At 58.2% G+C, this 27,873-nt stretch overlaps 1 protein-coding gene across 1 annotated transcript; it reads right to left on the bottom strand.

The window, feature by feature from the left end:
- Positions 1–255: 255 nt before the first annotated feature.
- LOC104555978 (sodium channel protein type 4 subunit alpha-like) lies at positions 256–27,763 on the bottom strand. The gene is made up of 25 exons (XM_062016701.1): positions 27,500–27,763; positions 27,092–27,218; positions 25,963–26,059; positions 25,351–25,479; positions 25,143–25,234; positions 23,375–23,692; positions 21,602–21,665; positions 20,655–20,796; positions 19,766–19,978; positions 18,944–19,099; positions 18,174–18,297; positions 17,342–17,580; positions 15,497–15,670; positions 14,264–14,620; positions 10,601–11,026; positions 8,889–9,018; positions 8,316–8,470; positions 6,699–6,872; positions 5,818–5,940; positions 5,316–5,594; positions 4,183–4,236; positions 3,748–3,885; positions 2,751–2,855; positions 1,859–2,129; positions 256–1,448 (listed from the first exon to the last, which is right to left on the bottom strand). Exons 1-25 carry the CDS (start codon positions 27,761–27,763, stop codon positions 256–258), a joined length of 5,544 nt encoding a protein of 1,847 aa, XP_061872685.1.
- Between the last annotated feature and the right edge of the window lie 110 nt (positions 27,764–27,873).

Here is a 27,873-nt window from a genome sequence, read left to right as displayed (position 1 = left end):
CTGGTTCTCTCTTGCCACCAGCAGATCTCACACGTCCTTCTCAGCAGCAGCAGTTCAACACTCTGCAAGTGCAGCCAGCTGTAAAAAAAACAGGAGCAGGCAGAGATCCCGCGTCGAACGTTCCAGGTGTCTGCTTGAAACAGCTCAAGTCAGCTCCTGAGCTAAGATCTAGTGACCTGTGCACCCAAGAGCTCTTGGAGAGGAGACACAACTCAAGTCTTTCCAGGCCGGGCCAGAGGTGGGAGCCTCTGCCTGCTACACCAGCGACTCCTTCACGACGCGGCCGTCGCCCCTCGCTTCGGCTTCGCCGGGAGCGGCCGGTTGCTCCGCGCTGGGGACGGCCGCGAGACCAAAGGCAGGGGCTGCCTCCACATCTGTCCCGCTGTTCCCATACATCTGGTGCATTTTGGTGGCAATCAGACCCTCCTTCTCGGGAGCCCCCTCCCTCAGGGCGTCCTCGTCCTCGCTGTGCCGGTACATGTAGGATGCCTGCTTCACCGAGCGCCGCAGCAGGTACCTCCGGAAAGCCCTCTGGATTTTGGTAGCGCACACCTCCTCGTGTTTCCTTTTCAAAGTGGTGGTGATGGGTTCATAAGAAACCTTCGAGGGGTTTGCAGCCATGAACTTCTCCTCCATGGTGGCTTTCAAGGCGTCCATCTCTCCAGAGTCTCCCAGCACCTCCTTAGTCAGGGCAAAGAGGATGTCGAGGCAGTGGATCTTATCCCCGGCAACCATCGGCAGGTCCATGGTGATTAGCTTGATCTTGTTTGGCTTGGCAATTTTGAGTGGCTCCTGCAAGGTGTCTACAAAGTCAGACAAGGTGCTGTACTCGATGAACTGGGTGGCATCTGGGTCAAACTTCTCCCAGGTTTCGTAGAACATCTCAAAGTCGTCTTCGCAGAGGGGCTCGCTGCTCTCCTCCGTGGCCACGTTGAAGTTCTCCAGGATGATGGCGATGTACATGTTGACCACGATGAGGAAGGAGATGATGATGTAGCTGCAGAAGAAGAAGATGCCGATGGAGGGGTTGCCACAGTCCCCTTTCACCGAGCTGCCGGGGTTCTCCAGGTTGGGGTCGCAGTCCGGGGGCCCGCTGTTGAGGATGGGGCTGAGGAGCCCGTCCCAGCCCGCTGATGTGGTGATCTGGAAGAGGCAGATAATGCTGTTGCCGAAGGTTTCAAAGTTGAAGATGTCGTCTATCCCAGCCTCCTTCTTGACGTAGGCAAAGTTGGACATCCCAAAGATGGAGTAGATGAACATGACGAGGAAGAGCAGGAGGCCGATGTTGAAGAGGGCAGGCAGGGACATCATGAGAGCAAAGAGGAGCGTCCGGATGCCTTTTGCCCCTCGGATGAGCCGGAGCACGCGGCCGATCCTCGCCAGCCTGATGACCCTGAAGAGGGTGGGTGACACAAAGTACTTCTCTATGATGTCTGAGAGGACAATACCTGTGAAGGGATGGAGAGGTGAGTTTGCCGTGCTCCGCAGCCGACACGGGGAGGCGACGTGGAGCCGCCGTGCTCCAGCTGCCAGAGGCCCCGCCAGTGACACACGGCTCTGCTCCTCCAGCCACGGGGACTGCGCATTGCAAACCAGACCCAAAGGTTACATGCTGGCTGCTGTGTTCCAGCAGACAAAGGGAAACCAAGACCAAGGAGGGCTGAGACACATCCCCCTCCCCTCATCCGGGCTCGGTGCCACGGGGTGGCCTCACCTCTGTCTCGTCTCAGGGTCTCGTTGGCTCGGCCCTGCTCAAAAAGTGGGTGTAAGGGGGTGCCCAGTGACAGCTTGGTGGCTGGGGAGCTCCTAAACCACTTCCACTCTTCACTGAGGAACTGGTGGGACCAGCAGGACTCACCCAAGATGGAGAGGATGACCACCACGAAGTCAAAGATGTTCCAGCCGATGGTGAAGTAGTAGTAGCGCAGGGCAAACATCTTGAGCACGCACTCGCCCGTGAAGATGACGATGAAGACCAGGTTTATCTTGTAGAGGACAGAAGTCTTGGCTTCGCTCTGGTCATCTGTTTCCACCATCATGGTCACCATGTTGAGGCAGATCAGGATCATGATGGTTATGTCAAACACTTGCTTGGTGACAAAGTCAAACACCATCCCTTGGAACTTGTTCTGCCGTTAGGGCCAGGCGGGTGATGGTGGAGAAGCGGAGGTGGGAGCATGGGAACAGACACACACACAACAGGACACATCACAGAGAGAGGAAGGAACCAGATTTAAAAGAGCATAGGAAAGCTCAGGGTTCTGGCCAGTACACAGGTCTCATGGCCACAAAAGCTACGTTGGGGTACCCAGCACGCTGCAGGATGAAGCTGTGTGGGCACCGGGGACAGTTGTCTCGCTCTATCCACAGCTAACAGGGCAGAAATAAACAGATGGAAAAGGCCTTGCTTGAGCTGGGCTGTCAGAGTCTAACCCAAGTCACAACTGAGGATGTGTTGTGAAGGGACCAGTGAACCTTCTAGGAGTGCTGAAACTGAGCTTGCTCTGAGCAACTCACTCTGAGAGAGGAGCTGGCAGCTGTGGAAGGGAGCTGGGAGAGAAGCACATGGAACCTCTTCTGAAGCCCCAGCTCTCAGCAAGGCCCTGTCTGAAAAGCAGCAATGGAGAGGCAAGATTTGGCTCCTTGCCCCAGTGAATGGTCTTTCCTAGACCCTTCTCATTCATTTGGGACAGCTGGAGGTTTGAAGTAGTCCCTCCCTGCTCCACTCCAGGGTGAGCAACCCAACGTACCGAGGGCCTGGGGATGGGCTTCTGGGGTTTCTTGGAGCCGAGCTTCTTCATGGCATTGTAGTATTTCTTCTGCTCTTCTGTCATGAAGATGTCTTTGCCTCCAAAGTATAAAGGGAATAGCTACAGTTAGTCTTGGGAACTCACCTCCTCCTCCCAAACATCTCTGACCATGCACCTTCCCACCAAGCACCACCAGCCAAGCTCCTGCCAGGCACTGCTGGCTGCACTGACCCGCTCAAACCCGTTTCCTCCCCACTTGCCCTTTTCTGTGCTGCCTCCCCTCAGCCCATGGGTGCTGAGCCCAGCGCTGCAGTTTCCTCCTGCAGCACTGAGATGCTGCATCCCAGCCCCCTGCAGCGAGTGGGGCACCCCAGAGCCTGCCAGGGTCACCCCCTCCTTGCTGGCCAGATCGTGCAGGGACTGAGGCAGCACCTCCCTGGGCTTCAGAGCTCGCTCAGCACAAGCATCCTGCTCCGTGTTCCCCTCCCTCCTGTCAGCCCTGTGCTGTGTGGCTGCTTGAAAGCAGAAGCTGAGTCTCTCCTTGGTGCATGGAAAAATGCTGAGAAAGGGGCATGAGGGGCAAAAAGAAGCAATGAGTGCTGGCCCAGGGGTCCAGCCCTGCCTGCTGTGGCACGGGGAGGAGGAAACATGCTCTGCACCCATTAACCACACATAAATGCTATGGCCAGGACACAAACCCAGCTCTGCTCCTTCTCTGGGGAAAGCCAGCAGTGGATACCAGCAGTGTGGGTTGCAAAGGGACCCTGGGGCCCTCTGTAAATGCCATGGCCAGGACACAAAAGCAGCCCTGCTCCCTCTGGCAGGGGGAAGCCAGCAGTGGATACCAGCAATGTGGGTTGCAAAGGGACCCTGAAGCTCACGTGAGCGCCAGGCACAGTGGCCCTGGTCCCCTTGCCCCACGACTGTCCTGGTTGCCTCCATCCTGGACTTGTGCCCCAGGAGGCAACACAGGCTGCAGGAGCCAGGAAATACTCATCTTCTTCTTCTGCTGGTTGAAGTTGTCAATGATGACACCAATGAAGAGGTTCAGGGTGAAGAAGGCGCCGAAGATGATGAAGATGACGAAGTAGATGTACATGTATAGGTTGATCTCATACACTGGCTGGTCTTCAATCTGAGCAGGAGAGATGGACAATGTGAAGGTGACCCTCTCCAGAAATCTCTCTCAGCAGGGGGGATGTTTGGGCCATCTCTCCACTCTTTGGCCCATGTGCTAGCCAAAGCCACAGGTGGGATGCAGGCACCTCCCCCAGCACCCATGGGCAGAAGCAGAGAGGATGCTGAGGCTGAGTGGTCCGTTCCCAGCCCGTGCTGAGCGTCTCCTCAGCCCCAGGACTGCTCCCAGCCTGCCAGGGGGAGCTGGCACAGCGGGCTGAGGGACGTTTGCTGCTGGTTGTGCTCGGGCCCTCACCTCACGGGAGTCCACGGCTGCGTACATGATGTCCATCCAGCCTTTGAAGGTCGCCTGGGGGAACAGCAGAGAAGAACAGATTCACTGGGAGGTGCCTGGGGCAAGGGAGGGAAGGGAGGAGGATGGGTGAGTGCTTGGGGTTTAGCTGTGAGCAGACATGCTCAGCCTGGAGTTACAGCCCCAGGAGAACGACGGGAGAGGGACCAAGTGTTGAACCCACATGAAAAACGCCCTGATACAGAAATCCTGACGTCTGCACGTGCACACTGTGCACACACAGCCTGTCCCTTCTGTGGCTGAGGTTACCAGGGCCTTCCCAAAGCTGCACTGCAAGCCAGGCTGGGGAAAAGCAGCAACCAACCCTTTTCCCCTCAAAGCAAAGTGCATTTCCCCACGGCAGAGCTGTGCTGGGGGCAGCTCACGACCTCTGCCACCCCCATAGCCCTGACTTCTGCACCTCTGCTCTCTGCTGGATCCCAGTGCTGGGGTGGGAGGTGTGTGAGTGTGTGGAGGAGGGGGGATGCAGCATCTTTTACTGCTGATTTGTTAAACCAAAAAGCCTGATGATCTTGTTTCCTGAACCTGATGGAGAAACAAATGTGTGAAGGGAGCTGAATTGAAAGCTGCTTGTTCGATGTGGGTTCTGTGCCCACCAGCTCCCCTGCATCTGATGGGAGTAACCTCAGCCCACTCAATAACAGAGCTCACACCTAGATTCTTGTGAAACCTGTGGTGAGCAGTTCCCTCTCTGCTGGGCTGGCTCAGCTGGGGGTGGTGAGTGGAAGCACAGCCCCACAGCAGACACACACACACTCTCTTTCCAGTCACCATCCCCGTGCAAAGCTCTTTCAGCCTACAGCTGCAGCAGGCTCCACTGTTCAAATGAGGGTGGGGGAAACAAAGCCCCTTCTGCCCCTCACTGCTGCACCCCCCAGATGTAGGAGATATCCCAGCCCCAAGCTTGGAGCTGCCCAAACTCAGCACCACCCTTTGCTTCCCCCTCCTCATCCCTCTCTTTGCCCCTGCAGGGGGGTTTGTGCCTTCAATACCGATTTTGCAGCTCAGAAGCAACGAAGCCCAGCGTGGGCCTTGCCTCAGCTGATCAGCTCTGCCCTGCAGCTTTCAGTACCTACCACCTGCAGCAAGGAGAGGTAGCCCAAGCCCACGTTGTCGAAGTTGACCTTGACGTTGACCCAGCGGACCTCGTTGGTGTGCAGCAGGGCCATGCAGTCGCTCTTGTTGTTCACCACGCTGGTGTCGAACAGCTCCCCCGTGGTGGTGTTGACGCAGCGGTAGTACTTCCCTGCAAAGAGGTTCACCCCCATAATGCTGAATATCAGCCAGAAGATGAGGCAGACCAGCAGGACGTTCATGATGGAAGGGATGGCGCCCACCAAGGCGTTCACCACCACCTGCAAGGGGAGAAAACACCTTGGAGGGCACGGCTAGGGAAGCAGCTTAGGCCGTGATGTGCCACCCAGCCCCAGCCTTGCCCCTCACCCAGCAGCATCAAAGTGGCACCTCAGCATCAATGTTGATGTGGAGGACCAGCTGGGATGGCTCCCTGCTGTAGGTGACTGCTGAGCCACGTCGCACGCCCGCCTCAGACCCAGCAGCGTGCAGGGAGACACCTACCCTCATGCCTTCAAATCTGGACAGGGCACGCAGCGGTCTCAGAGCCCTCAGTGTCCTCAGGGACTTGATGGCTCCCAGCTCAGAGTATCCCAGCCAGTTTGCTGTCAGGCTGACAAGGGAAACCTGGAAGGAGCAGCCCAAGGGATTAGGAGCATCACAGATGGAAGCACAGCTGAGCCATGCCCCTGAAGGAGCAGCCCTTTCCCTCTCTCCCCAGCACTCCCTCAGGCTGGTGACCATTAGCACTGGGACATGGAGACTGGGGCCCTGGTGACCAGTCACCTGGAGGCACAAGGGTGAGACTTGGGAGACTCTGTGTGCTTTCACATCTCTACTGTGGTGGTGTGGAACAACACAGAATCCCAGCATGGTGGGGGCTGGAAGGGACCTTCAGAGCTCATCCAGTCCAACTGCCCCACAGAAGCAGCTCCCACCTAGATCAGGGTGCACAGGGACGTGTCCAGGAGTGTAAAATAGAAGGTTTGAAAGGCTTTCTGCAGCCAGGGAGAGAAGTGGCCCTTCCTGGGGAGGAGCATGACTTGAAGCCCTTGCTCCACAGCCACCCCATCACAGAATGGAAGGGAGCTCTTGGAGATCATCCAGCCCAACCCCCTGCTAAAGCAGGTCCCACCTAGATCACTGTCCTTTAAAACACAATATGTGTTGACTTCTAAGAGCCAGCTCCCAAATCCCTTGGCTAACTACAGCCCTGGAGCTGCTCATCAGCTAGCACAGTATCATAGGATGGGAGGGGTTGGAAGGGAGCTTTAGAGCTCATCCAGCCCAACCCCCTGCAGAAGCAGCTCAACCTAGATTAGGAACGTGTCCAGGTGGGGCTTGAAGCCCTCCAAGGAAGGTTTCCCATCTCCCATCTCACTCACATCAACGATGAGGAAGTCCAGCCAGCACCAGGCATTGGTGAAGTACACCTTGAAGCCATAGGCCACCCACTTGAGCAGCATCTCAATGACAAAGATGTAGGAGAAGACCTTGTCGGCGTACTCCAGGATGGTGCGGATCACCTTGCGCTGCTCGATGTAGATGTCCTCAAAGGCCTGCAAGAGGCGTGGAGCTACGTGACAGTCATTGTGCCATTGGCCATGCTGCCCAGCTCTGGGCAGCCACATCCATTCCTGTCCTGGCCCTGCTTCCCTGGGGCTGCTGTACAAGTGGAGAGCCGAGCTCCAGCTGGCATTGGTCAAGGTGGGGGTCTAAGTCTCGTCTGCAAGTTCTTGTTGGTTATGTGGAGCAGTGTTTGTGCCAAAGGAAGAGCAAACCAGAGAACCATAATGGTTGGAAAAGACCTTTCCAGATCACCAAGTCCAACCACTCACACTGCCAAGCCCTTCACTAAACTAACCCAGAAGCTAAACCATAAACTAAGCCCATAAACCAAACCAGATCCCTCAGCACTTCATCTCTGGAGTAGCTCCAGGCATGGGGACTCCAGCACCTCCCTGGGCACCATGTTCCAGTGCTTAATAACCCTTTCAGTGCAAAAGTTCTTCCTCATGTCCAATCTGAACCTCCCCTGGTGTAACTTCAACCCATTTCCTTGTGACCTGTCGTTTGTTACTGTAGAGATCAACCCCCCAGCTCACAGCTCCCCTTCAGAGAGCTGTACAGTGATTGTGTCTCCTCTCAATCTCTTCTTCTCTAGGCTAAGAAGTCCAGCTGCATCACAATCCCACCAGTGTGAGCAGGAGCCAAGAGCCAGGGTACCCACCTGCACCTTTGGATACACTGGTAGGTTTGGAAATGCTCTTGGGAGTTTTGGTTAATGCCACATGCCCACGGATGTCCAACACAAGTGTGGGCACACTGCCCAGGTGCTGCAGCACAGCTTTTGATTCCAGCACTGGCTACAACCTCAGACATCCTCCTCTCCCTCTCTCTTGACTTCCAAGCTTGCACTGAAGTTGCTCCCCCCATCAGCTCTGTGCATTAGCTCCGAGTGCATCCAACCCAGATGCTCAGGGGGGATTCAACAGCCTGACACAGCTTTTTAGTGAGGTTGGTTTCAATGAATGCCCAGGTTTGGGGAAGGTGAACCAGGCAGCAGCTGCAAGTGCTGAATGGCCAAATAATAACCATGAATTACTCATAAAAGACCTCCCAACAGCCTGTTGTGGAGACACAGAAGTGAGGGACCACCACACAGAGCTCAGACAGGGCAGGTAGTTCATGGCTGACGTCAAGAGGCTGGGGGTGGGTGCATCCCCTCGAGCCCACACCTGAGGAGGCTGGTCTAGGAGTGACTGTACTGATGCAAGGCTCTAGGAGGGCAAGAGGAGGATGTTCAGACCCCCTCACTGGGCTGTGTGCTGAGCAGACCTGAGCCAAACAGCATTTTAAATCAAACACCCACCCACAGCTGTGTCCTTGCACACAGAAGCCAACCAGGCCATGCCCAAAGGGCTCTGCCAGCATTCCTGGCCTCCCAGAGAGCTGGGAACTGCTGCAGAGCAGAACAGGGGAGGGTGAAAGGTGGCACCTACCAGCGCCCCGCTGCTGAGGAGGATCATGAAGACGATGAAGGTCTCGAACCAGTCGTGCTCCACGATGCGGAAGCAGGTCTTGCGGAGGTTCCACCACACCTTCCCTCTCTCGCTGCTCACGTCCACGTAGAGGCAGGGAAACCTCTTCACACAGGCTGGGGAGGGGACAAAGGGCTGTGCTTTACCTCCTGGTCAAGGTGTTCCCACCAACCAGAGTTCTGTTGTCATCTTTAAGCTCTCTCTCCTTCCCTGGAGGGCTTCAAGACCCACCTGGACACGTTCCTGTGTGACTGATCTAGGTGGGGGCTGCTTCTGCAGTGGGGTTGCACTGGATGAGCTCTAAAGGTCCCTTCCAACCCCTCCCATTCTGTGATTCTATGACTCTGTGATCCTCTCCTGGGTGGAAATTGGGGCAGGGTCCTGCTGGGCTGGGTGGTGGGTGTGTGAGGGGACCCCCCTGGAGGAACTGGGCTGAGCTACGAGGTTGTTAACACTGAAAAACTGGTTGGTGACAGCCCCTCTGTACCCACTGACCCCTCTCCACGGGCTGCCCTGTCCTAGCCTGTCCCTCACCTTCAGTGAAGCACTCCTCAGGCTCATTGCTGTCCTCAGCCTCCTCAGCCACCTCCTCCTCCTCGGGCTGGGGCGGTTTGTAATCCACGGTGCTGCACACGGACGACGCGTTGTCGCTGGAGAGGGGGTTCTGCAAAGGGAGAGGGGCATTCAGACCCTGCACAGGGAATGCTCCTGGGGCTCTGGCTGCCTCCAGAAGCCATCTGCCTCCAGGAGAAGTCTTGCAGAGGCACAAGGTTGGGATGAACCAGTGCAGCCACCCTGTAGATCAGGGGAGAAGTGCCCAAGAGGCACTTGGCATGCTCCTGGAAACCAGGAGCTCTGAGTGCTGGTGCCCAGGGCAGGTTCTGTTGGGTGGAGACAGAGATAACTGTGGTAGTCCCACTGCATGGTCCCTCAAACTCCATCCCTGGGGGGTCCTGAGCCCTCCATGCCTGTAACCAAGAGGTTTTCAGGGCAATTTCCATCCCACACCTGGTATGGCACCTCCAGCCTGGATGGATGTTTCCAGCCAAAGGTAGGTCTGTCCCCAGCCCTGCCAGCACAGAGCATTGGCATCCAGGAGCTGCACACCCAGGCTTGCCTTGTCACCCCCATAATTCACAGCACTTCACCATTCTCCTGTGGTGCCCCACAGCTCAGAGCATCTCAGCAGCCATCACCCTGCCCAGCAGGATGGGAGCTGGAGGCAAGAAGCCCTGGGGAAAGCCGTGAGCCACAGCACTACCTCTGCCCAGCCACACACCAACAACCTCCTCGCTGCTCTGCCCTGAGAAATCAACCACAAGCACCAAAGTGCTCGAGGAGAGCAGCCACGCTGCTGCCATCAGCCTGGAAAACAGCTTTGCCTCAGGAAGGAGCTGCTCTGGAGGGAAGGGGACCTTCATCAGCGCTTTTCCGAGCAGCCCATGCAGAGAACCCCCCGGCAATCCTCAGCAGGGAGGTGGGAGGTAGTGTGCTGGGCTCTGCCTCCATCTGCAGGTGATCCGTGGGAGCGCACCGAGGCAGCAGCAACCCGCGTCCAGGACCGGCTCAGGACTCGGTCGATAAAGCAATGCCAACATCAGCTGTCTCCTCAGCTTTGGATCCAAAGTGCACTGCTTCATGTTCACTTGTGCTGAGCTCCTCCCTCTGGTTTCGTGCCCTCCTCGATAATGCTTTCTGAGGCATTAGCACTGGATCCAATGTTAGTGCCATCAGCACATTTGTTGGCATCAAATTCCTCTGGGACATCTTTAACCCTAATCTGAGGGCTTTGAGCCTTCCACCAACCCTGGGGTGCTCAGGGTGTCTCTGGTATTAGCAACAACCCCGTAGCCTGACCCAAATCAGGTCACCCACCTCCAGCTTGCACTGGGAAATGCCAGGTTGGAAAACCCCCAACCCACACAGAACCAAACCCAGAGCTGGAACACAGATCCACTGAAACATAAAGAGAAGCTCCTTTGGTGCTGAGCTGAGGGAGCCCTGGCCCAGGCTGCCCAGGGAGGGTGTGGAGGCTCCTTCTCAGGAGGTTCCCAAACCCCTCTGGACACATTCCTGTGCCCCCTGAGCCAGGGGAAGCTGCTTGAGCAGGGGCTGGGCTGGATGATCTCTAAAGCTCCCTTCCAACCCCTCCCATTGCATGAATCCACGATGCTTTGAGTAGCACAGCAGGAGGGGATCAATACCAGTTTTTTGGGGGGTGAAACCCTTCCACCTGCCTTTGTTACCTTGGTGTCTTCAGTGTCAGACTGGGTGCTGGTCTCCTCGTAGAGGTCAGACTCCTCCGAGGCGATGGGCACCTGCACCGTCAGGTTGGGGTTGGTGATGAAGTTCATGTGATCCAGCTCATCCATCAGGAAATACTCTTTGCCAGCCACTCCATCCAAATACTCCAGCTTGGCCTCTTGGCCAGTGTCCACGTGGTTCAACACGTTGTCCCCTTTACTGGGCTCTTGCTCTTCCTCTGGGGCCACCTTCTTGGCCTTGCAGAGCCCGCGGAGCAGCGTGAGGACGGAGCCCTTCAGCAGGGCGACGCCTCTGCTGATCCTGCCGATGGCAATCTGCAGGTTGTTCATCTCCCCATCGTCGTCAGATGCTGCCAGGCTGTCAGCACTGAAGGAGCTCAGCAGCAGAGCCAAGAACAGGTTCAGCACCTGCAGAGGGTGAAAGCAAGTGGCAGCACTGCTGGGCACCAGCAGCATCCTCCCTGCAGCAGCTGTGGGGAGGATTGAGCGTGGCCAGAGCCAGGGAAGGGGCTGGAGCACAGGGGTGCTGGGGAGGGGCTGAGGGAATGGGGGTGTTGAGCCTGGAGAAGAGGCTGAGGGGAGACAGGAGCCCTCTGACACTCACTGACAGGAGGCTGCAGGGAGCTGGGGGTCAGCCTCTGCTCCCAAGTGACAGGACAAGAGGAAACAGCCTCAGGCTGCCCCAGGGGAGGTTGAGGCTGGAGCTGAGGCAGAACTGTTTCCCTGAGAGGGGTGTCAGCCCCTGTGCCAGGCTGCCCAGGGAGCTGGGGCAGTGCCCAGCCCTGGAGGGATCCCAAACCGTGGAACTTCTCATGTTCCAATGGAACTTTTTGTGTTCCAGCTGGTTCCTGTCACCCCTTGTCCTGGCACTGGACACTACAGAAGAAACTGTTGCCCCATCCTCCTGACACCCATCCTTTAGGTACTTATGAGTGCTGGTGAGATGCCCCTGAGCTCAGGCCTCTCTCCCCCAGGCTGAACAGCCCCAGTTCCCTCAGCCTCTCCCCCTCACACCCATGTTCCAGCCCCTCAGCATCTTGATAGCCCTGCCCTGGCCTCTCTCCAGCACTTCCCTGTCCCCCTGAGCTGAACTATGCAAACACACAGCTCTGAGCACGAGCTGCCTCCTGTCTCCCTGAGCTCTCTCCTACTCCCCCATACCCAGAACGTGCCCAGGGCAGCCTGGCCTGGCAGGGGTGGCCGTGCTGGCTGCCAGGAGCCCAGGGCAGCGGGCCGGGCTCTCCCAGCCGTGCCCTCGCGGCCACAGCGGCCCGTGGCCGGGCACACAGCTGCTGGGCTTTGTGGCAGTGGGTGCCAGCAGCGAGCTGGCTTTGTGGCTGTGGGTGCCAGCAGCGAGCTGGCTTTGTGGCAGTGGGTGCCAGCAGCGAGCTGGCTTTGTGGCTGTGGGTGCCAGCAGCGAGCTGAGATGGGAATTAGCTGCTATCCAAGGTCACTGCTGTCTTCACATGGCTCATGCCACACCACTTAAACCGCCTCTCTAAATAACCCCCCTCCAGCCCCTCGCTTGCTTACGTGAAGCACCAGTTGCAGCCCATAATTGCTGTTGGCTCTGGCTGGTTTTTTTTCCCTTTGACAGGAATCCCTTCCCTTGTCACCCGACTGACTTCCTCCCTTTTCCCTTAATAACCCCAAAGGAAATGCTCCAAGTGTCACCGAGGGTAAAGGGTGACAAAGCGTCAGGCTCGTGCCTCTGGAGGGGAAGTGGGGGAGAAACACACACCTCCCTGCAGCTGGGCTGCCGGGCACACGGGCTGGGCAGGGCTCCAGGAGCCCAGCACTGGCACAGGCACGGCCAGCAGAGCCTGGCACAGCAGGGAGAGGGCAGGGATGGTGCTGCTGCAGGCTCGTGTTTGTGTGCTTGGCTTTAAAGCAGCAGCGGCACAGAGCACGGCGGGAGCTGCGGAGGAGCCTGGGAGCAGGGTCAGGCTGCAGCTCTGAGCCCATCAGCTGAAAGCCCTGCTGCCTTCACACTGGCTCCAGGAGAGGCTCCTGGAGGGCTGGACAAGCTGTCCTACTCCCCAACCTGGCTCCAGAAGAGGAAAGGTTTGCAGTGGCTCTTTTGGGGAGGGTCTCCAGGGAGGCTCAGCTGTGATTCTCTAAGCTGCACTCCCTGCAGACTTGTCCTGGAGGTGCTCCTGCTGCTTAAGGGGCACTTTCAGCCTGGTTCAGCATCTCAATTCCAATGCATGCCTTCCCCTTTGAAAGGTGGGATAACAAACTGTTGCTGAGTGCTGGTGATGAGCAGCCTGGGGGGACATCACACTGCTCCCCACCAACGCAGGCCCAGCACAGACCCCAGGGTGAGCTCTGTGGCTCTTGGTGCTGCTTTGAGGTCCAGTTCAAAGCCCCAAATACCTGACCACGAGCCAGGGAAGCACCCGAATCCCAACTTTCTGCCCTCCAAGTGGGACATTCCAAGCTGCCCTACCCCTGACCCAAGCCACGGGGTGGTCTGGCTTTCTCTTGGGGCTGCTTTCTCCCCCTCTGGAGAGCTGTGGCAGCCCGGGGCTGGAGCAGGGATCAGCAGTGGGGAGGCAGCAGCAGCAGCTCCCTTGGCAGATAGTTTTTCAAAGCAAATTCCAAAGGGCTTACACAACCCCGGCAAGTAATAGGAGCGATTGGGCAAGCTGCCGTGCTTCCCTCCTCCCCCTTCCCCCGCCCTGCTCCTTAAGCAGGGAGAGCAGGGCCCACACAGCCTGCAAAACAAGCCTCCAACAGCCAGGGAGAGGGTTACCAAGTTTAGAAAGGATTCCAGGCTCGCCTGGAACTCACAGACCTGCAGCCAGAGGCTCAGGGTAGAGGGGAGGGCACTGGGCAGGGAGTGAGGCTGCTGGGGAGCAGGGCTGCACCAGCACCCAGGGAAAGGAGCTGCAGGGAGCTTGTGCACCCCTGGGAGAGCACCCAGAGCACGGGGAGGATTGGGGATGATGGGCATCTGCAAAAGCTTGCTCAGGGGGAGGTTGTTCCTACCAGCACCCAGGAGCACAGGGCCTGGGTTCAGCACTGTCTCAATAGCTCCAAGGAAGGAGCCTCCACACCCTCCCTGGGCAGCCTGGGCCAGGGCTCCCTCAGCTCAGCACTGAAACAGTTTGGCCTTGTGTTTCAATGGAGCTGTTTGTGTTCCAGCTTCATCCCATCAGCCCTTGGTTACAACAGAACAAAGTGCTGCCCCAACCTCCTGACACCCACCAGTGAGATCTTGGTCACTAGGAATGAGCTCCCCCCTCAGTCTCCTCTTGTCCAGCCTGAGCAGCCCCAGGGCCCACAGCCTTTCCTCAGCAGGAACATGCCCCAGTCCCCTGAGCATCTTGCTGGCCCTGTGCTGGCCTCTCTGCAGCACTTCCCTGGCCCTCTGCAGCTGGGGAGCCCACAACTGGCCCCAGGACTCCAGATGAGGCCTCAGCAGATATGGCAGAGCAGAGCAAAGGGGAGCAGAAGCTCCCTGGCCCTGCTGCTGGATCCACACTCTGCTGGATGCCCCCAGGCTGCCCCTGGCTTTGCCCACGAGGGCAGGGTGCTGCTCATGGTTAATTATCAACTGAGCTGAGCACTGAGCAGACAGGCAGAGATCTCCCCATGCCATGACATCCTCACCCTCCCTTTCCCTGGGGCTCTGAGACTCACCACCAGGTTCCCAATGACCATGACCATCATGAAGACGATGAGGCACATGGTCTGGCCGGCCACCTCCATGCAGTCCCACATGGTCTCGATCCACTCCCCGCAGAGGATGCGGAAGACGATGAGGAAGGAGTGGAAGAAGTCATTCATGTGCCAGCGGGGCAGGGTGCAGTCCAGGGAGATCTTGCACACACACTCCATGTAGCTCTTGCCAAAGAGCTGCATCCCCACCACGGCGAAGATGAAGACGATGATGGCCAGGACCAGCGTGAGGTTCCCCAGGGCGCCCACCGAGTTGCCGATGATCTTGATGAGCATGTTGAGGGTGGGCCAGGATTTGGCCAGCTTGAAAACCCTCATCTGTGAGGAGCAAGGACATAAGGTGCTGGTTGCAGCCAGGGGGGGCTTTCAGTGCCACGGGGTGTAGGGCAGGGTGAGAGGCTGGGAGCTGGCCTTCACGTGGCAGTTCCACCCGAGGGTTCAACACCCAAGAGCACAGGCTGCCGTGGTCCTAAATGTTCAGCTTGGCTGTGAGTGATAGCTTTAACAAGGGACAACTGAAGGGACATCTTCATCAAGCACCTGGGTGAGGGCACAGAGGGACCCTCAGCAAGTGCCCTGCTGGCACCAAACTGGGAGCACTGGCTGATTGCCCAGAGGCTGTGCTGCCAGGCAGCCAGATCTCAACCAGCTGCAGAGCTGGGCACAGAGGAACCTGCCGAGGGTCACCAAGGGCAAGGGCAGAGTCCTGCAGCTGGGAAGGAACAAGCCCCTGCAGCAGCACAGGCTGGGGGTGAGCTGCTGGAGAGCAGCTCCAGGAGACAGACCTGGCACTGCTGGGGGAGAATCAACTGCCCATGAGCAGCAACGTGGCCTCGTGGGCAAGAAGCCAATGGCAGCCTGGGGGCATCCAGCAGAGTGTGGGCCCAGCAGCAGGGCCAGGGAGCTTCTGCTCCCCTTTGCTCTGCTCTGCCACATGTGCTGAGGCCTCACCTGGAGTCCTGGGGCCAGTTGTGGGCTCCCCAGCTGCAGAGGGACAGGGAAGTGCTGTAGAGAGGCCAGTGCAGGGCCAGCAAGATGCTCAGGGCACTGGGACAAGGTGATGTCTAAAGCTCCCTTCCAACCCCTGCTATTCTGTGATGCTGTGACTGCCACAAAGGAGGCTGCAGGAGCCTCCACCCCAGTGGCAACAGCATCCAACCTCCCCCCAGCACACCCCAGCCCCGGGGAACGCACCAGGCGGAAGGAGCGCAGCACGGAGAGCCCCTGCACGTCAGCCAGACCCAGCTCCACCAGGCTCAGGGTGACGATGATGCTGTCAAAGATGTTCCAGCCTTGCTGGAAATACTCATAAGGGTCCAGAGCAATGAGCTTCAGAACCATCTCTGCTGTGAAGATCCCCGTGAAGACCTGTGGGAAGCAGCACACTGTCACTGTGCTGGGAAACCAGTGCTGGGGCTTGCTGGGGGCTGGGAAACCAGTGCTGGGGCTTGCTGGGGGCTGGGCAGCACTGTTTGGTGGTTTCTGCCACTAGGTCCAGTCCCAGTTGGGAAGTAGGGTCCTCAGCTGCTGCCCAGTGTGGTTTGTGAAGCCAGGCTGGGAGTGCTGGTGACTGATTGCTTCTGGAGAGTCTCACAGGGGCACGTTGGCAGGGGGAGATTAATAAGTGTAATTGGCAAAGAGACTCCCTTTGAGTAGCTGCTGAATCACAGAGACTTCCAGCTCTGGGAACTGGGCTGCTACTGGGATGTCCTTGCCCCTCCCTGAGCCCTGTGGGAGCTGGCATGGCTTTTGCACATGGCTCTTTCCCTGGGCTGCAGAGGCACTGTGCATTGCCACCTTACTCCAGAGCAGCACCAGCAATGTGACAACACCATCCTCGCTGCAGCTGCATGACAGGGCTTGTGCAGAGAGGGGATGGTGACAAATTCCCCCTGGATTAGGGTCTTGCTGGGATGCACAGGAGACTCCAGCACCAGCATCCCAAGGGATGCTCCCTGACATGCCCCTTGTCTGCTCCTGCCAGCTGATCCCTGCTCTTGCCACTTACAGCCTGGCTGCCTGCAGTCTCTGACAGCCTCACTGCAACGTTCATCTTGAGCACTGGCAGGAGATGTGGGGAGAGACCAATGCTCAGTGGGAGCTGCTTCTCCTGCTCCCATCCCTTCCTGACCCTTCACCATCCTCACCAGCGCTGGGGTCTATGTTCAGCCAGAAACTGCCACCAGCCCTGAGGAAAACCTGGGCCTGTCTTGGCTTGTGACTGTGCCCCAAGCAGCAGCCAATTAATCCTCTTGTATTTCCTGAATGAAACCAGAGCCACAGCAGCCGTGTGCTGAGCCTCAGCCCACCCACAGCCCGGGCACCAGCATGTGTCACTCCAGTGCCTGCACCCAGAACAGCCCCAGCAGGTGCTGGAGCAGGGCAAGGTGTCAGGAGAGGAGACAGTGAGTCCTCCCGTGCCTGAGCTGCTTTTCCCAGAGGAGCCTCTTTGGCCTTGTCCCACCAGCAGATTGCACCCACATGAAAGGCTGAGGTCCAAGCAGAAGCAGCCACAGCTGGTTGTTCAGTACACCCCTGAAACCAGGACTGCCCAGATTTGCAGGGATTTCACTGGGGAAAGTCCTACCACTGTTGCCTCCTGCTCTGTGGGGACTCCTGTGCTCCCAGCATCTGAACTGGCCCCTGCTCCACCACACACCCACCCAGCATCACGAGGACACAGTGGTGGCAGCCAGGGCTGGAGCAGCAGCCCCTGCTTGCAATGGAGAAGATGGCTCAGGACAGGCCCTGCAAAGCCAGGGGCTTGCAGATGCTCATGAGATGAGACAGTAGCTGCAGCAGAAGATGAGCAAAGGATGATGGATCCCACCCCCAAATCAGCTCCCTTCATCTGAGCCATCCTGGAGCCCAGCCACCACGGGGATGCTGCCATCAGAGCCCTGCAGCACTTCCTCAGCAGCTGGGACAGCTTCCCAGGCATGCCATGCCCTTCAGGTGGCACAGGGGCAGCAGAGGGGATCTGCCCACCCCAGAGAGGTGGCTGCTGAGGCTCTACACGAGGTTCTCAGAGCTGCCTACCAGGTTCCCCACGTTCAGCACGTTCTCAAACTCCTCTGTCATGGGATAATGCTCCATGGCCATGAAGAGTGTGTTGAGCACAATGCAGATGGTGATGCCCAGGTCCACAAAAGGGTCCATCACCAGCAGCTTGACAAACTCCTTCAGCTTCACCCACAGAGGACAGCAGTTCCACACCAGGAACGTGTGGGCGAATTTGTACCACCACGGCGGGCACTTCTGGTGAGCTTCCTCCAGCTCTAAGGGCAGAGGAAGCAAAGTGTCATCAGTGGAGGCTTGTCCTGTCCTTCCCCTGGCTGAAGCAAGTGCTAACCCACCCAGAGGAGACCTCTCCTGAGGTCCTGACCCAGCCCTAGGCCATCTGAGAGCTAAAAGGAGGAGGCTTCTCTTGCCCAGGGACAGTGAGGTTGCACACCTTCTCCTTCAGATCAGGACAGAAAGGCAGATCCAGCCAGGAACTGTGGCTCTGATCCTGCTCTCAGCCTCTGGGCAGGATTTGAGGTGTCCCTGCCATGCTGACATTGCTGTTTTAGCTGAGGTTGAGGCAGCAGCTCTTGGGAAGCCACTCAGCAGCTCTCAGCTGACTCAGCAGATTGCTGCAATCAACTGCAACCCCGTTCATTTGCATGAGAGGTTGAATTATTGCCTCCAGGCATCACCCTGGCTGAGCTGAAAAGCATTGCTTGGGCATCACTGCAGTGCACTGGCCCCCTCTGGCCACCCCAGAGTCAGCCCTTGAGACCTGGGAGAGCTGAGCACCCTGAGCCCTGCAAGGCACCACAGCTGGGCTGACCCAGGTGGCAACACACAGGCAGGCTGGACAGGGCTGTACCTTCCATGGCGTTGGAGATGACACTGATGGCACTCCCTGCCCTCTTCTCCAGGCCTGGCCCATCTTGGTTGCCCACAGTGAGGTGGTTGTGGTCAGTTTTCTCTGGCTCGTTGGTGGGGTTGAACTAGAAGGAGAGGTCACAGGGGGTGAAGGCAGAGTGCTGCAGGTGGGGTAATGCACTGGCAGGTGAAATCACACACACCAGAGAGTTGGGTTTGCTTGGAGAAGAGCTTGAAGCTCCTGGAGTCCAACCACTAACCTAACATCACCAAGCCCAGCACCACCCCACGGCCTCAGCACCTCAGCTCCAGGGCTTTGGGATCCCTCCAGGGGCACTCCCCAGCTCCCTGGGCAGCCTGTGCCAAAGGCAGACTAGATCATGGATGGAGGGATGGGTAGATGGTTGGATGGGTAGACAGATGGATAGACAGATGGATGGATGGGTGGGTAGATAGACAGACAGATAGATAGATGGACAGGTAGATGGATAGATAGACAGACAGACAGGTAGATGGATGGATAGGCAGACAGATAGATGGATGGACAGATAGATGGATGGACAGATAGATGGATGGACAGATAGATGGAGGGATGGATGAAGTGAGTGAGCAGGCAGAACCAAGGGCATGGTCTGCAGAGACCTCGGGGTGCAGCACGGGGACGCACAGACGGGCTGCACAAAGGCTCACGGGCCCCGAGCCCCAGCGAGCCCGTCCCTCCCGTCCCTCCGCAGGGCGCCCTCCAGGGGCGGCTCGGAGCCCGGCACGTACGTCCATCACCGTGGCAGAGCGCTGCAGCACCACCCTGGGCACCACCTGCCCGTTGCAGTCCTTTGCCTTGTCCTGCTCGGCGCCGGGGTCCGAGTCCTGCTCCTTGGCGGCCGTGCTGCTGGGCAGGGAACCGCTGCTGGAGTGTCGCTCCTGCAACTGCACCGGCCCACGGCCGCATCAGCCCCCCCTGTGCCTGCTGTGCCAGGCTGAGCACGGGGCAGAGCCCAGCCCCAGCGCCTGCCTGGGCGGGACTTGGCCCAAAGCTGCTGCTGCTGCAGCTGCCGGGCAGCAAACTCAGGTGCTGATGAGCAGCAGTCTGTGGTAGCCCAATAGAAGTCGAAGCCCCTCCTCTCCCCTCACCCCCTCCCCATCCCAAACTCTCCCCTCAGCAGCACAAGGGGAACAGAATCAGAATCTCAAGGGTTGGAAGGGACCTGCAAAGCTCATCCAGTGCAACCCCCCTGCCAGAGCAGCACCACCTAGAGCAGGGCACACAGCTCATCCAGCTGGGGTTGGGATGGCTCCAGACAAGGAGCCCATCTGGGCAGTTGCAGTGCTCCCTCAGCTCAACAGGGAAGATTTCTTCAGGGTGAATAACCCATGAAGACAAAGCTATGCAAACCTCCTCACTTCTGCCTTCAGTCTCTCAAACCTGCTTTTCCCCTCAAGCAGCAAAACCTTGGGGGCTCTGACCAAGGTCCATGCACCAAATGGGGCTTGTTCTGGGCTTTTACACAAGCACCACCATGCTCACTGCTGCCTCCCCTTTGCTCCCCCTGCTCCCCAGGTCCCTCCACCATGGCCTCCCCCTTCCCCACCAACCATTCTCTCTTGCTCCTCTTGGTGCTTCTTGAGCTGCTCCATGAGCTGCTGGAACTCCTCCTCCTTCTGCTGCTCCTCCAGCATGGTGGCATCGTTCTGCTCTGCATAAGCCATGGCCACCACTGCCAGGATGAGGTTGATGAGGTAGAAGGAACCAAGGAATATGACCACCACGAAGAAGATCATGTAGGTTTTCCCCGCCGCACGCAGCGTCTGCAGAGAGAGGAGGCACAGGCTGGCAGCTCTGCCTCAGAGCCCCAGGGCTGGGGATGCTCCTGCTGAGAGCTCTGGCACCAGGACACCCTCCCCTTCTGTGGCACAGCTACAGCACCTTGCTCTCATCTCCCCCAAAGGTTGGTCATTGCCTGGTTGATGTCCCTGCAGCACAGGGGTTGGGTGGATTATCTGGGAGCCCGAGGGCTGCAAATGTGTGTGGGGATGGGGCCAATGTTCCACCTGAGGCTCGTTTTGGCTCTCAGCCTCCAACTTCTCAGGTGTCACCCTTGGGCCAGGAGCAGCCCTTTCCTGGCTCTGAGGGCTCGTGTGCCTTTAGACAGAGAGCTCAGGCCCAGCTGAGACCTCCCAGTGCCTGCAGCCTCCCCCTGAGGAATCAACACAGGGCTCAACTGACTTTGCTTTTCCCCCCTTACCCCCTCTCTGAGCTCAAGCCAGAGATACCCTTACAAAGCCCTGATTCCCCCCACAGATCTGGCAGCACACCTGGAAACCACAGTGGGGAGTGGAGGGGACCATGCCCCATCTCTGCTGACCACGGAGAGGGGCAGAAACCACAGGGCAACCTCCCCCAACTTTCCAGCCCAGGGGCTGGTTTTTACACCTCAAACCATGGGCAGCATCAAAAGAGGAAGGGAAAGGGTTGGGTGCCTACCAGCTGGAACAGGTTCTCCCAGTAGTCCTGTGTCATGAGGCGGAAGAGGGCCAGGAAAGCCCAGCTGAAGGTGTCGTAGCTGGTGTAGCCGTAGTTGGGGTTCCTGCCTGCCTTCATGCACTCATACCCTTCAGGGCACTTCCTACCAAAGGAGCCACAGGGGCAGAGCAGGGTGAGCAACTGGCACTGCCCAGCCTGCACCCACAGCTGAGCTCCACTGAGATGCTTCAGCAGACACAGCTCCCCCTGCCCTGGCTGGGGCAGTCAGAGGGCTCAGATCAGTGCCCTCTGCAAGCTGGTGCCATCAGAGAATCACTGGATCATTTGAGGTGGAAAAGCCCTTGAAGCTGCTGCAGTCCCAGCCCTGAGCTCACCCTGCCCAGCCCAGCACTGACCCACAGCCCTCAGCACCTCAGCTCTGTGCCTTTGGGATCCCTCCAGGGCTGGGCACTGCCCCAGCTCCCTGGGCAGCCTGGCACAGGGGCTGACACCCCTCTCAGGGAACCAGCTCTGCCTCAGCTCCAGCCTCAACCTCCCCTGGGGCAGCTGCAGCCCCTTTCCTCTTGTTCTTCATGACTGGGGAGCAGAGCCTGACCCCCAGCTCCCTGCAGCCTCCTGCCAGGGAGTGTCAGAGAGTGCTCCTATCTGCCCTCAGCCTCCTCTTCTCCAGACTCAACACCCCCATTCCCTCAACCCCTCCCCAGCACCCCTGTGCTCCAGCCCCTTCCCCAGCCCCTTGCCACACTCCAGCCCCTCAGTGTCCCTCTGGCAGCGAGTGAAGAGCCCAACACTGACCACAGCCCTGGAGCTGCAGCCTCCCCAGAGCCCAGCACAGGAGGAATAGTTGGGATGCCCATACTGATACCCCCTCCAAGAGCTGGGATTCCCCAACCCTTCCCCTGCAGAGCCATGATCCCAGCCCTGCTCCTGCCCCAGCCTGCACTCACCCAGCATCGCTGCTGTTCCCGCAGAGCAGGGCATCCAGTGCTCCCTCCAGGAAGTAGAAGTTGGCTTTGCAGTTGAGGAAAGACATAAAGAAAGGAAACCCCTTGATTTGCAAGTCCTTGGCAGCTGCTCAGGGGAATTGTCTGAATCCCAGCACTGGGCACTGGGGTTTGTCCTCTGCTGACTTTGCTGTTTGCATTGAACTCCTTGGCACTAGCTCAGAGAGCTCATGGCTTTGTTTCACCAACCCAACTAAATGGCTCCCAAGCTCAAGGGATTGTTCTGGAAGCAGCCAGGTTGGCCAGGGCCAGGCCTCCTGGGAAGATGAGTTAACACATGGGCAGGGCTGGTCTGTTTGATGGCAAAAGGTACCCAACAGCATTGCCAGGGGGGCACCGAGCACAGGGGGCCCAAAACACCTGGGCAAACTGCTCACTTCTGCTCCTGTTGCCTTCCACTGGTGAGAAAACACACCTTATTCACAGACCAGAGGCCTTTAAAGCTCCTCCTTCCAGCCTGAGAGCAGACCCAGAGCCACAGGAGCTGCCAAGCAGTGCCACCACAGGTCACCCACCCCAGGGCCACGTGGGTGAGCACCTGCAGACCCCCAGGACGTGGCAGGAGACAACTGGACCTCATAGTGGGTATCACCCAGCACAGCCCTCCCAGGAGCCACCCAGGGCTTTCTGGAGCTTCCTCAAAGCATCCCCAGCTCTGCCTGGCTTCGTGCCACCAGGCTTTGATTTAACCTGCCTGGGCTCACCAGGGAGATGTCTGGCTTGTGAAACTCCAGCCCATGTGCTTTTGGCTTGGCCCCAAGAGCTGTAAACCCCAGGAGCATGGCCACAGGCTACTGGTGCTATTTGCACTGCACTCATCAGATCCTGTGGATTGAATTTGCACCTCTACCAAGAAGCTTTCCTGTGACTAATGCCAGGGATGCTTGTACAGTTGGGCAAAGTAGCTCAGCTGAGATGTAAGCTGACCTTCTGCTGAGGGCCCTAATGAGATGTGAAACATCACAGAACCACAGAATGGAAGGGACCTCGAAAGCTCTTCCAGCCCCAGCCCCTGCTCAAGCAGCTTCCCCTGGCTCAGGGGGCACAGGAACATGTCCAAGGGGGGCTGAGAACCTCCTGAGGAGCCTCCACACCCTCCCTGGGCAGCCTGGGCCAGGGCTCCCTCACCTCAGCACCAAAGAGGTTTTTCCCTGTCCCTGTGGAGCTCTGCCAGCTGAGACTGACACTTCCACACAGCTTAGAAACCCCAAACCAAAGCTCACCACAGGTTTTGGGGCCAAAGAAGCAGTAGGAAAGCAGCAAACTTGGGAGATCTGTTTGAGGACCTGTTGCTTGGTCCCACCTCTCACAGCAGCACTTGGGGAAGGACCCAGCTCTGATGCAGTAGTGGAAGGGGTGAGATGTGTCACTCCTGCATCCTCCCCTCTGGTTTCCCACCCAAAGTCCCATCTGCTCCTGGATGGTTGTGCCAGATGGTCCAACAGTGCCCAGCTGCTGTGCCCTCAGCAGCAAGCAGGGGAGCTGATGATGCTGGTTGGGCCAAGCTTTCCCCACAGTGAAACCCTTCTGGAGGAGTTTCACTCGCCCAGGATTCAATCCCATCCATCCAACCTGGGAGTGTGCACTGCTCTGCTCTCACCCAGCCACCACAGCTCCCAGCAGGGCACCCTGGCAGGAAGGTCTGACACAGGGGAAGAGGCTGAGGAGCAAGCCAGGGCCATGTGGCAGCAGAGAGGGGCACGCAGGAGCCGTTACCTTCGTCATTGATGTAAGCCTCGAAGTCAAAGGTGCTGTTGCTGCTGCTGAAGTTGCTGCTGAAGTTGCTGCTCAAGAAGAAGCTGCTGCTGAGGTTGCCATAGAAGGTTGTGTTGGCCAAGGTGTCGTTGCCCAGCTCCAGGTCCCCCAGGAGGGTGTCATTGAGGGGAGGCCAGCGCACGCACTTCTGCCGCAGGTTCCCCATGAAGAGCTGGAGGCCGATGAGGGCGAAGACGCTCAGGCAGAACACCGTGAGGATCATGACGTCTGACAGCTTCTTCACCGACTGGATCAGAGCCCCCACGATGGTTTTCAGCCCTAGGACAGAGGTGGCAGTGCTGAGCTGCTCCCTTGGCTGACAGTGGGATGGTGGCATGGTGCTCCTGGCTCTGGGATGTCAGCGGTTTGGCTGCACGAGCTCAGGCTCCCAGCTCTGTGCCCCACGGTGTGTTCCAGCTGCCCCCTCAGGCCCTGTACAAACCCTCCCTCCCCAAACTGTCACCCTTAGACCAGTGCCAGTGAAGCCTCCCTGTGCCAGCTGTAAGCTGGGTGCAAGCCAAAGCCCACCCCAGCCTGGCAGCCATCAAGCCCTTCTGGCTTTGTTTCCCCCTCAATGCCAAAATGTGACCTTCTTTGCCCCAAATCACTAGTGGAAAAGACCTTTAAGCTCATGGAGTCCAAGTGCTGCCCTCACCCTGCCCAGCCCACCACAGCCCTCAGCACCTCAGCTGTGTGTGTTTGGGATGCCTCCAGGGCTGGGCACTGCCCCAGCTCCCTGGGCAGCCTGGCACAGGGGCTGACACCCCTCTCAGGGAAACAGCTCTGCCTCAGCTCCAGCCTCAACTCCATCCTCCTGTCAGGGAGTGCTGCTGTCTCCCCTCAGCCTCTTCTTCATGCTCAACACCCCCATTCCCTCAGCCACTTCTCACAAGACTCATTCTCCAGCCCCTTCCCCAGCTTCAATCACTTTGCTGTGGCACAAGGCAAAGCTCTTTGCCAGCCCAGCTGGAAGATGCTGAGCATCACTCTCAGTCTCTGGTGGCCCAACACCCCCAGGTGCTGCAGCCCTGAGGGTGGTCTGGAGTCCAGGCTGACCCTCCAGCCTCATCCCTTCAAGCTGGAGAAGCCCCAGTGTGTTTGAATGAAGGTGGCAAAGTGACACCTCCGTGAGGCATCAGGATTAACTGATCTCTGCCCCTCAGCATCGCCTTTTCCTCCCCAGAGGAGGCTCCCCCACAGAGCCTCAGTGGGCTTTTGACACAGGGGATGTCATTCCAAGCTCTGCAGGGATGGTGGGGGGTGCTGGGACACCCTGATGCTGCTCCCACCAGCAGCTCTGAGCATTGAGCTTCTGTCAGGACAGAAAGCAGCAGCTTACATCTTGCTAGATGCACGTTTGAGCCTGTTTGATGGAGGCAAAATAAACCCCCCCTCACCCAAACATGAACTCTAAAGATCTGGAAACAGCAGGGAACACCAGAGCTTGTTCACCAAGGGAATTGCTCTTAGTCCCACCTCACACCTCTGCGAGGTGGCTCATTTCTGTGAGCTAACACTAGGTGGTACCACAGCTGGGACCAGTGAGAGCAGCTAATGCCGAGGTGTAAAACCAGCAGGACCAGACCCAAAAGCTGAACCACGTGGAAATTGATGCATGGGGATCCAATACCTCACCCACCCTGGTTTCTCCTAGGAAGGAACAAGTTGCTGGGGACTGGGGGCAAACCTGAGCTCAAGGACAGGGAAGATAAGGAGGAGAGAATCCCACCTGGTATCACAGTGATGGTTTTCAGGGCACGGAGCACACGGAAGGTCCTGAGAGCTGAGATGTTCCCCAGGTCCACAAACTCAGTAATGTAGCTGCAGGACAGGAGACAAAAAGGTCTTCAAGGGCTCTGCCAGGCACATTTCTCCTCCTTGCTGGCCAGGGGGCAGAGGCCAGAGCCCCTGTGCTGCCCTCAGCCCAGCACACTCACGCCATGGAGATGACCATGAAGTCCAGCCAGTTCCAGGGGTCCCTCAGGAATGTGAAGTCATCGATGCAGAAGCCTCTGGACAGGATCTTGATGAGGGACTCAAAGGTGTAAATGCCAGTGAAGGTGTATCTGAAACAGCAACAGCTCGCCCTGGGTCCAAGGGCCAGCTCAGGGGGAGGGTTGTGGGGGACGTGTGGTCCTGAGCTGCTGCTTTCTCAGGCTGCTTCAGCACTGGGGGAGGCTTCCACCTCATCTCACAAGGCAAGCTGGGACAGCTTGAGGTGCCAACCCCTCTGGTGCCTGATCTGCAACACCCCAGGTCCCTGCTGGTGTCCCACCCCCACCCTGGGGAGACCCCACTTGAGCTGGAGCACAGCAGATTTCCCCCTTCCCACCTGGGGCTGCTTGCATTGACAGATCCTCTCAGCATCTCCAGACTATCCCTGCTGACCCACCTCAACCTGCCCTGCTGTGATCTCCTGCCACAGGGACCCCCACCAGGCCTCTCCTCTCCTGAAGGCTGCCTGGGTCCCTAATCCCCTCCCTCAGCTGAGGATGCCCAAGCTGGGATGACCCCGTGGCTGAGGGAGGTCCAGGGGGACAGGGACTTACTCCACGTTCTTGGACCACGCCGGGGGGTTGCTCAGTGTCATAAACACACAGTTGGTTAAAATTGTGACCATGATGAACATGCTGAATAATTTAAAAGCTGGTTAAGGAGAAATGCTGTGGCTGTTGCCCAGACTCCCCCTTTCCCCATGGTTATGGAACCAAGCACCCTGGCTCCTCTCGTCCTGGCTCCCAACTCAGAGATGCTCCTGCAGCTCTCTCCCAGCTTAGTCCTGTGCTCACACTTTCCCCTTAGTCCCCCTTTCTCCTCCCTTCCCCATCCCCATGCTGCTGCCTCTGTTTCCCTTCTTGTCCCCCGGGCTCCTTCTTCTCCATCACCCCAAGATACAGCTTTCCCCCAACCCTGCTGTCACCAGAGCTGTGCTGGGATCAATTCCCACCCATCCTCGTGCCTTCCCTGCCTTTCCATCCCTGCTTCCCTCTCCCTTGGAGCTCCCCAACTCATCCACTCCTCAGACTGGATGGGATCTCCTGACCTGTAAACCTTTTCCTTCCTTTCCAAGTCTCCCCACACCTCAGAGACCTCAAACCTCTTCCTGAGAAGCTCCACTATTTAGGTTCCTTCTCTCCTCCAACCAAGACTTGCCCTCTTGGTGCCAGGCAGGGCTCCCAGAGCCTTCCAGCACTCTCTTCAACCAAGACTTGCCCTCTTGGTGCCAGGCAGGGTTCCCAAAGCCTTCCAGCACTCTCCTCCAACCAAGACTTGCCCTCTTGGTGCCAGGCAGGGCTCCCAGAGCCTTCCAGCACTCTCCTCCAACCAAGACTTGCCCTCTTGGTGCCAGGCAGGGCTCCCAGAGCCTTCCAGCACTCTCCTCCAACCAAGACTTGCCCTCTTGGTGCCAGGCAAGGTTCCCAGAGCCTTCCAGCACTCTCCTCCAACCAAGACTTGCCCTCTTGGTGCCAGGCAAGGTTCCCAGAGCCTTCCAGCACCCTCTCCTTGGGCAAGGGCCGAAGCATGATGCCTGACCAGTTCTGGCCACGGAGGCAGCAGACCCAGGACATTTGCTCACTGCACCACCACGAAACACTCCTCTGAGCCCTCTGCCAGGGCTGTTGGCACTCTGAGGCATCAGGCTTTGGACCTGGCAGTGCAGCAGCATCACAGAGGGACAAGGATATGAATGGATGAGCACTCTGATGGCTCCCCTGCGGATGGGGTGGAAGGGCCCCAGCAGGTAGAGGGCCGGGGTGGCCGAGAAGCGGAAGATGGATTTCCCTTTGTTGAGGACTATGAAGGTCTGTGGAGAAAACACAGATGGATTAACCCCTGGAGCACCCCCTGGGACCAAGTGCTGCCGTTAGAGGCGACACCTCTGCGTGCTTGGCACCCCCAGAGCCGTGGGACACGGCCAAAGGACAGACAGAGGGGAAGCAACCGCAGCAGCCCCAGGCTGTGGGTCACCACCATGGGCTCAGGTGAGACCCTGGGGCTTGGTGGGAAGAAGAGGAAGCCAATGCTTTGGTCTTTCCCTTGAGTTTTAGACTGAGCCTACCCATGGGCTCAACTCCAACCTCTCACCATCTTATCCTTATAGAAAGGGTCCAAGTCCTCCAAGGGCGTCCCGACGAGCTCCGGCGGCGGGTCGCCGTAGATGAGGGGCAGGTTCTTGCCAGCTTCCAGGTCACTGCTGGGTTTGAGCTCCTCTTCCTCAGGCAGCTCCACGTGCTGCCTCTTTATCCTGAGAGCCTCAGCCTCAGCCCTGCACCGCTCGATGGCCGCCAGCGAGGCCGGGCTGAAGGGACGCAGGTTCTCGGGGCCCGGGATGTGTGGCAGGCCAGCCATGCTCTCATTCTGCTCCCAGGGTGCCTGTGCCCAGCCTGAAGGGACAAAAAGGGCTCAAGGCTGCTGCCCCAGGGGCTTTTTTTGCTCAGCTCTTGAAGCCAAGGGATGGA

This window comes from Colius striatus, chromosome W (genome assembly GCF_028858725.1).
Source record: "Colius striatus isolate bColStr4 chromosome W, bColStr4.1.hap1, whole genome shotgun sequence".
Classification (NCBI taxonomy): Eukaryota; Metazoa; Chordata; class Aves; order Coliiformes; family Coliidae; genus Colius; species Colius striatus.
The sequence above is the reverse complement of the archived record's forward strand: the minus strand, read 5'-3'. Positions and strand labels throughout refer to the sequence as shown.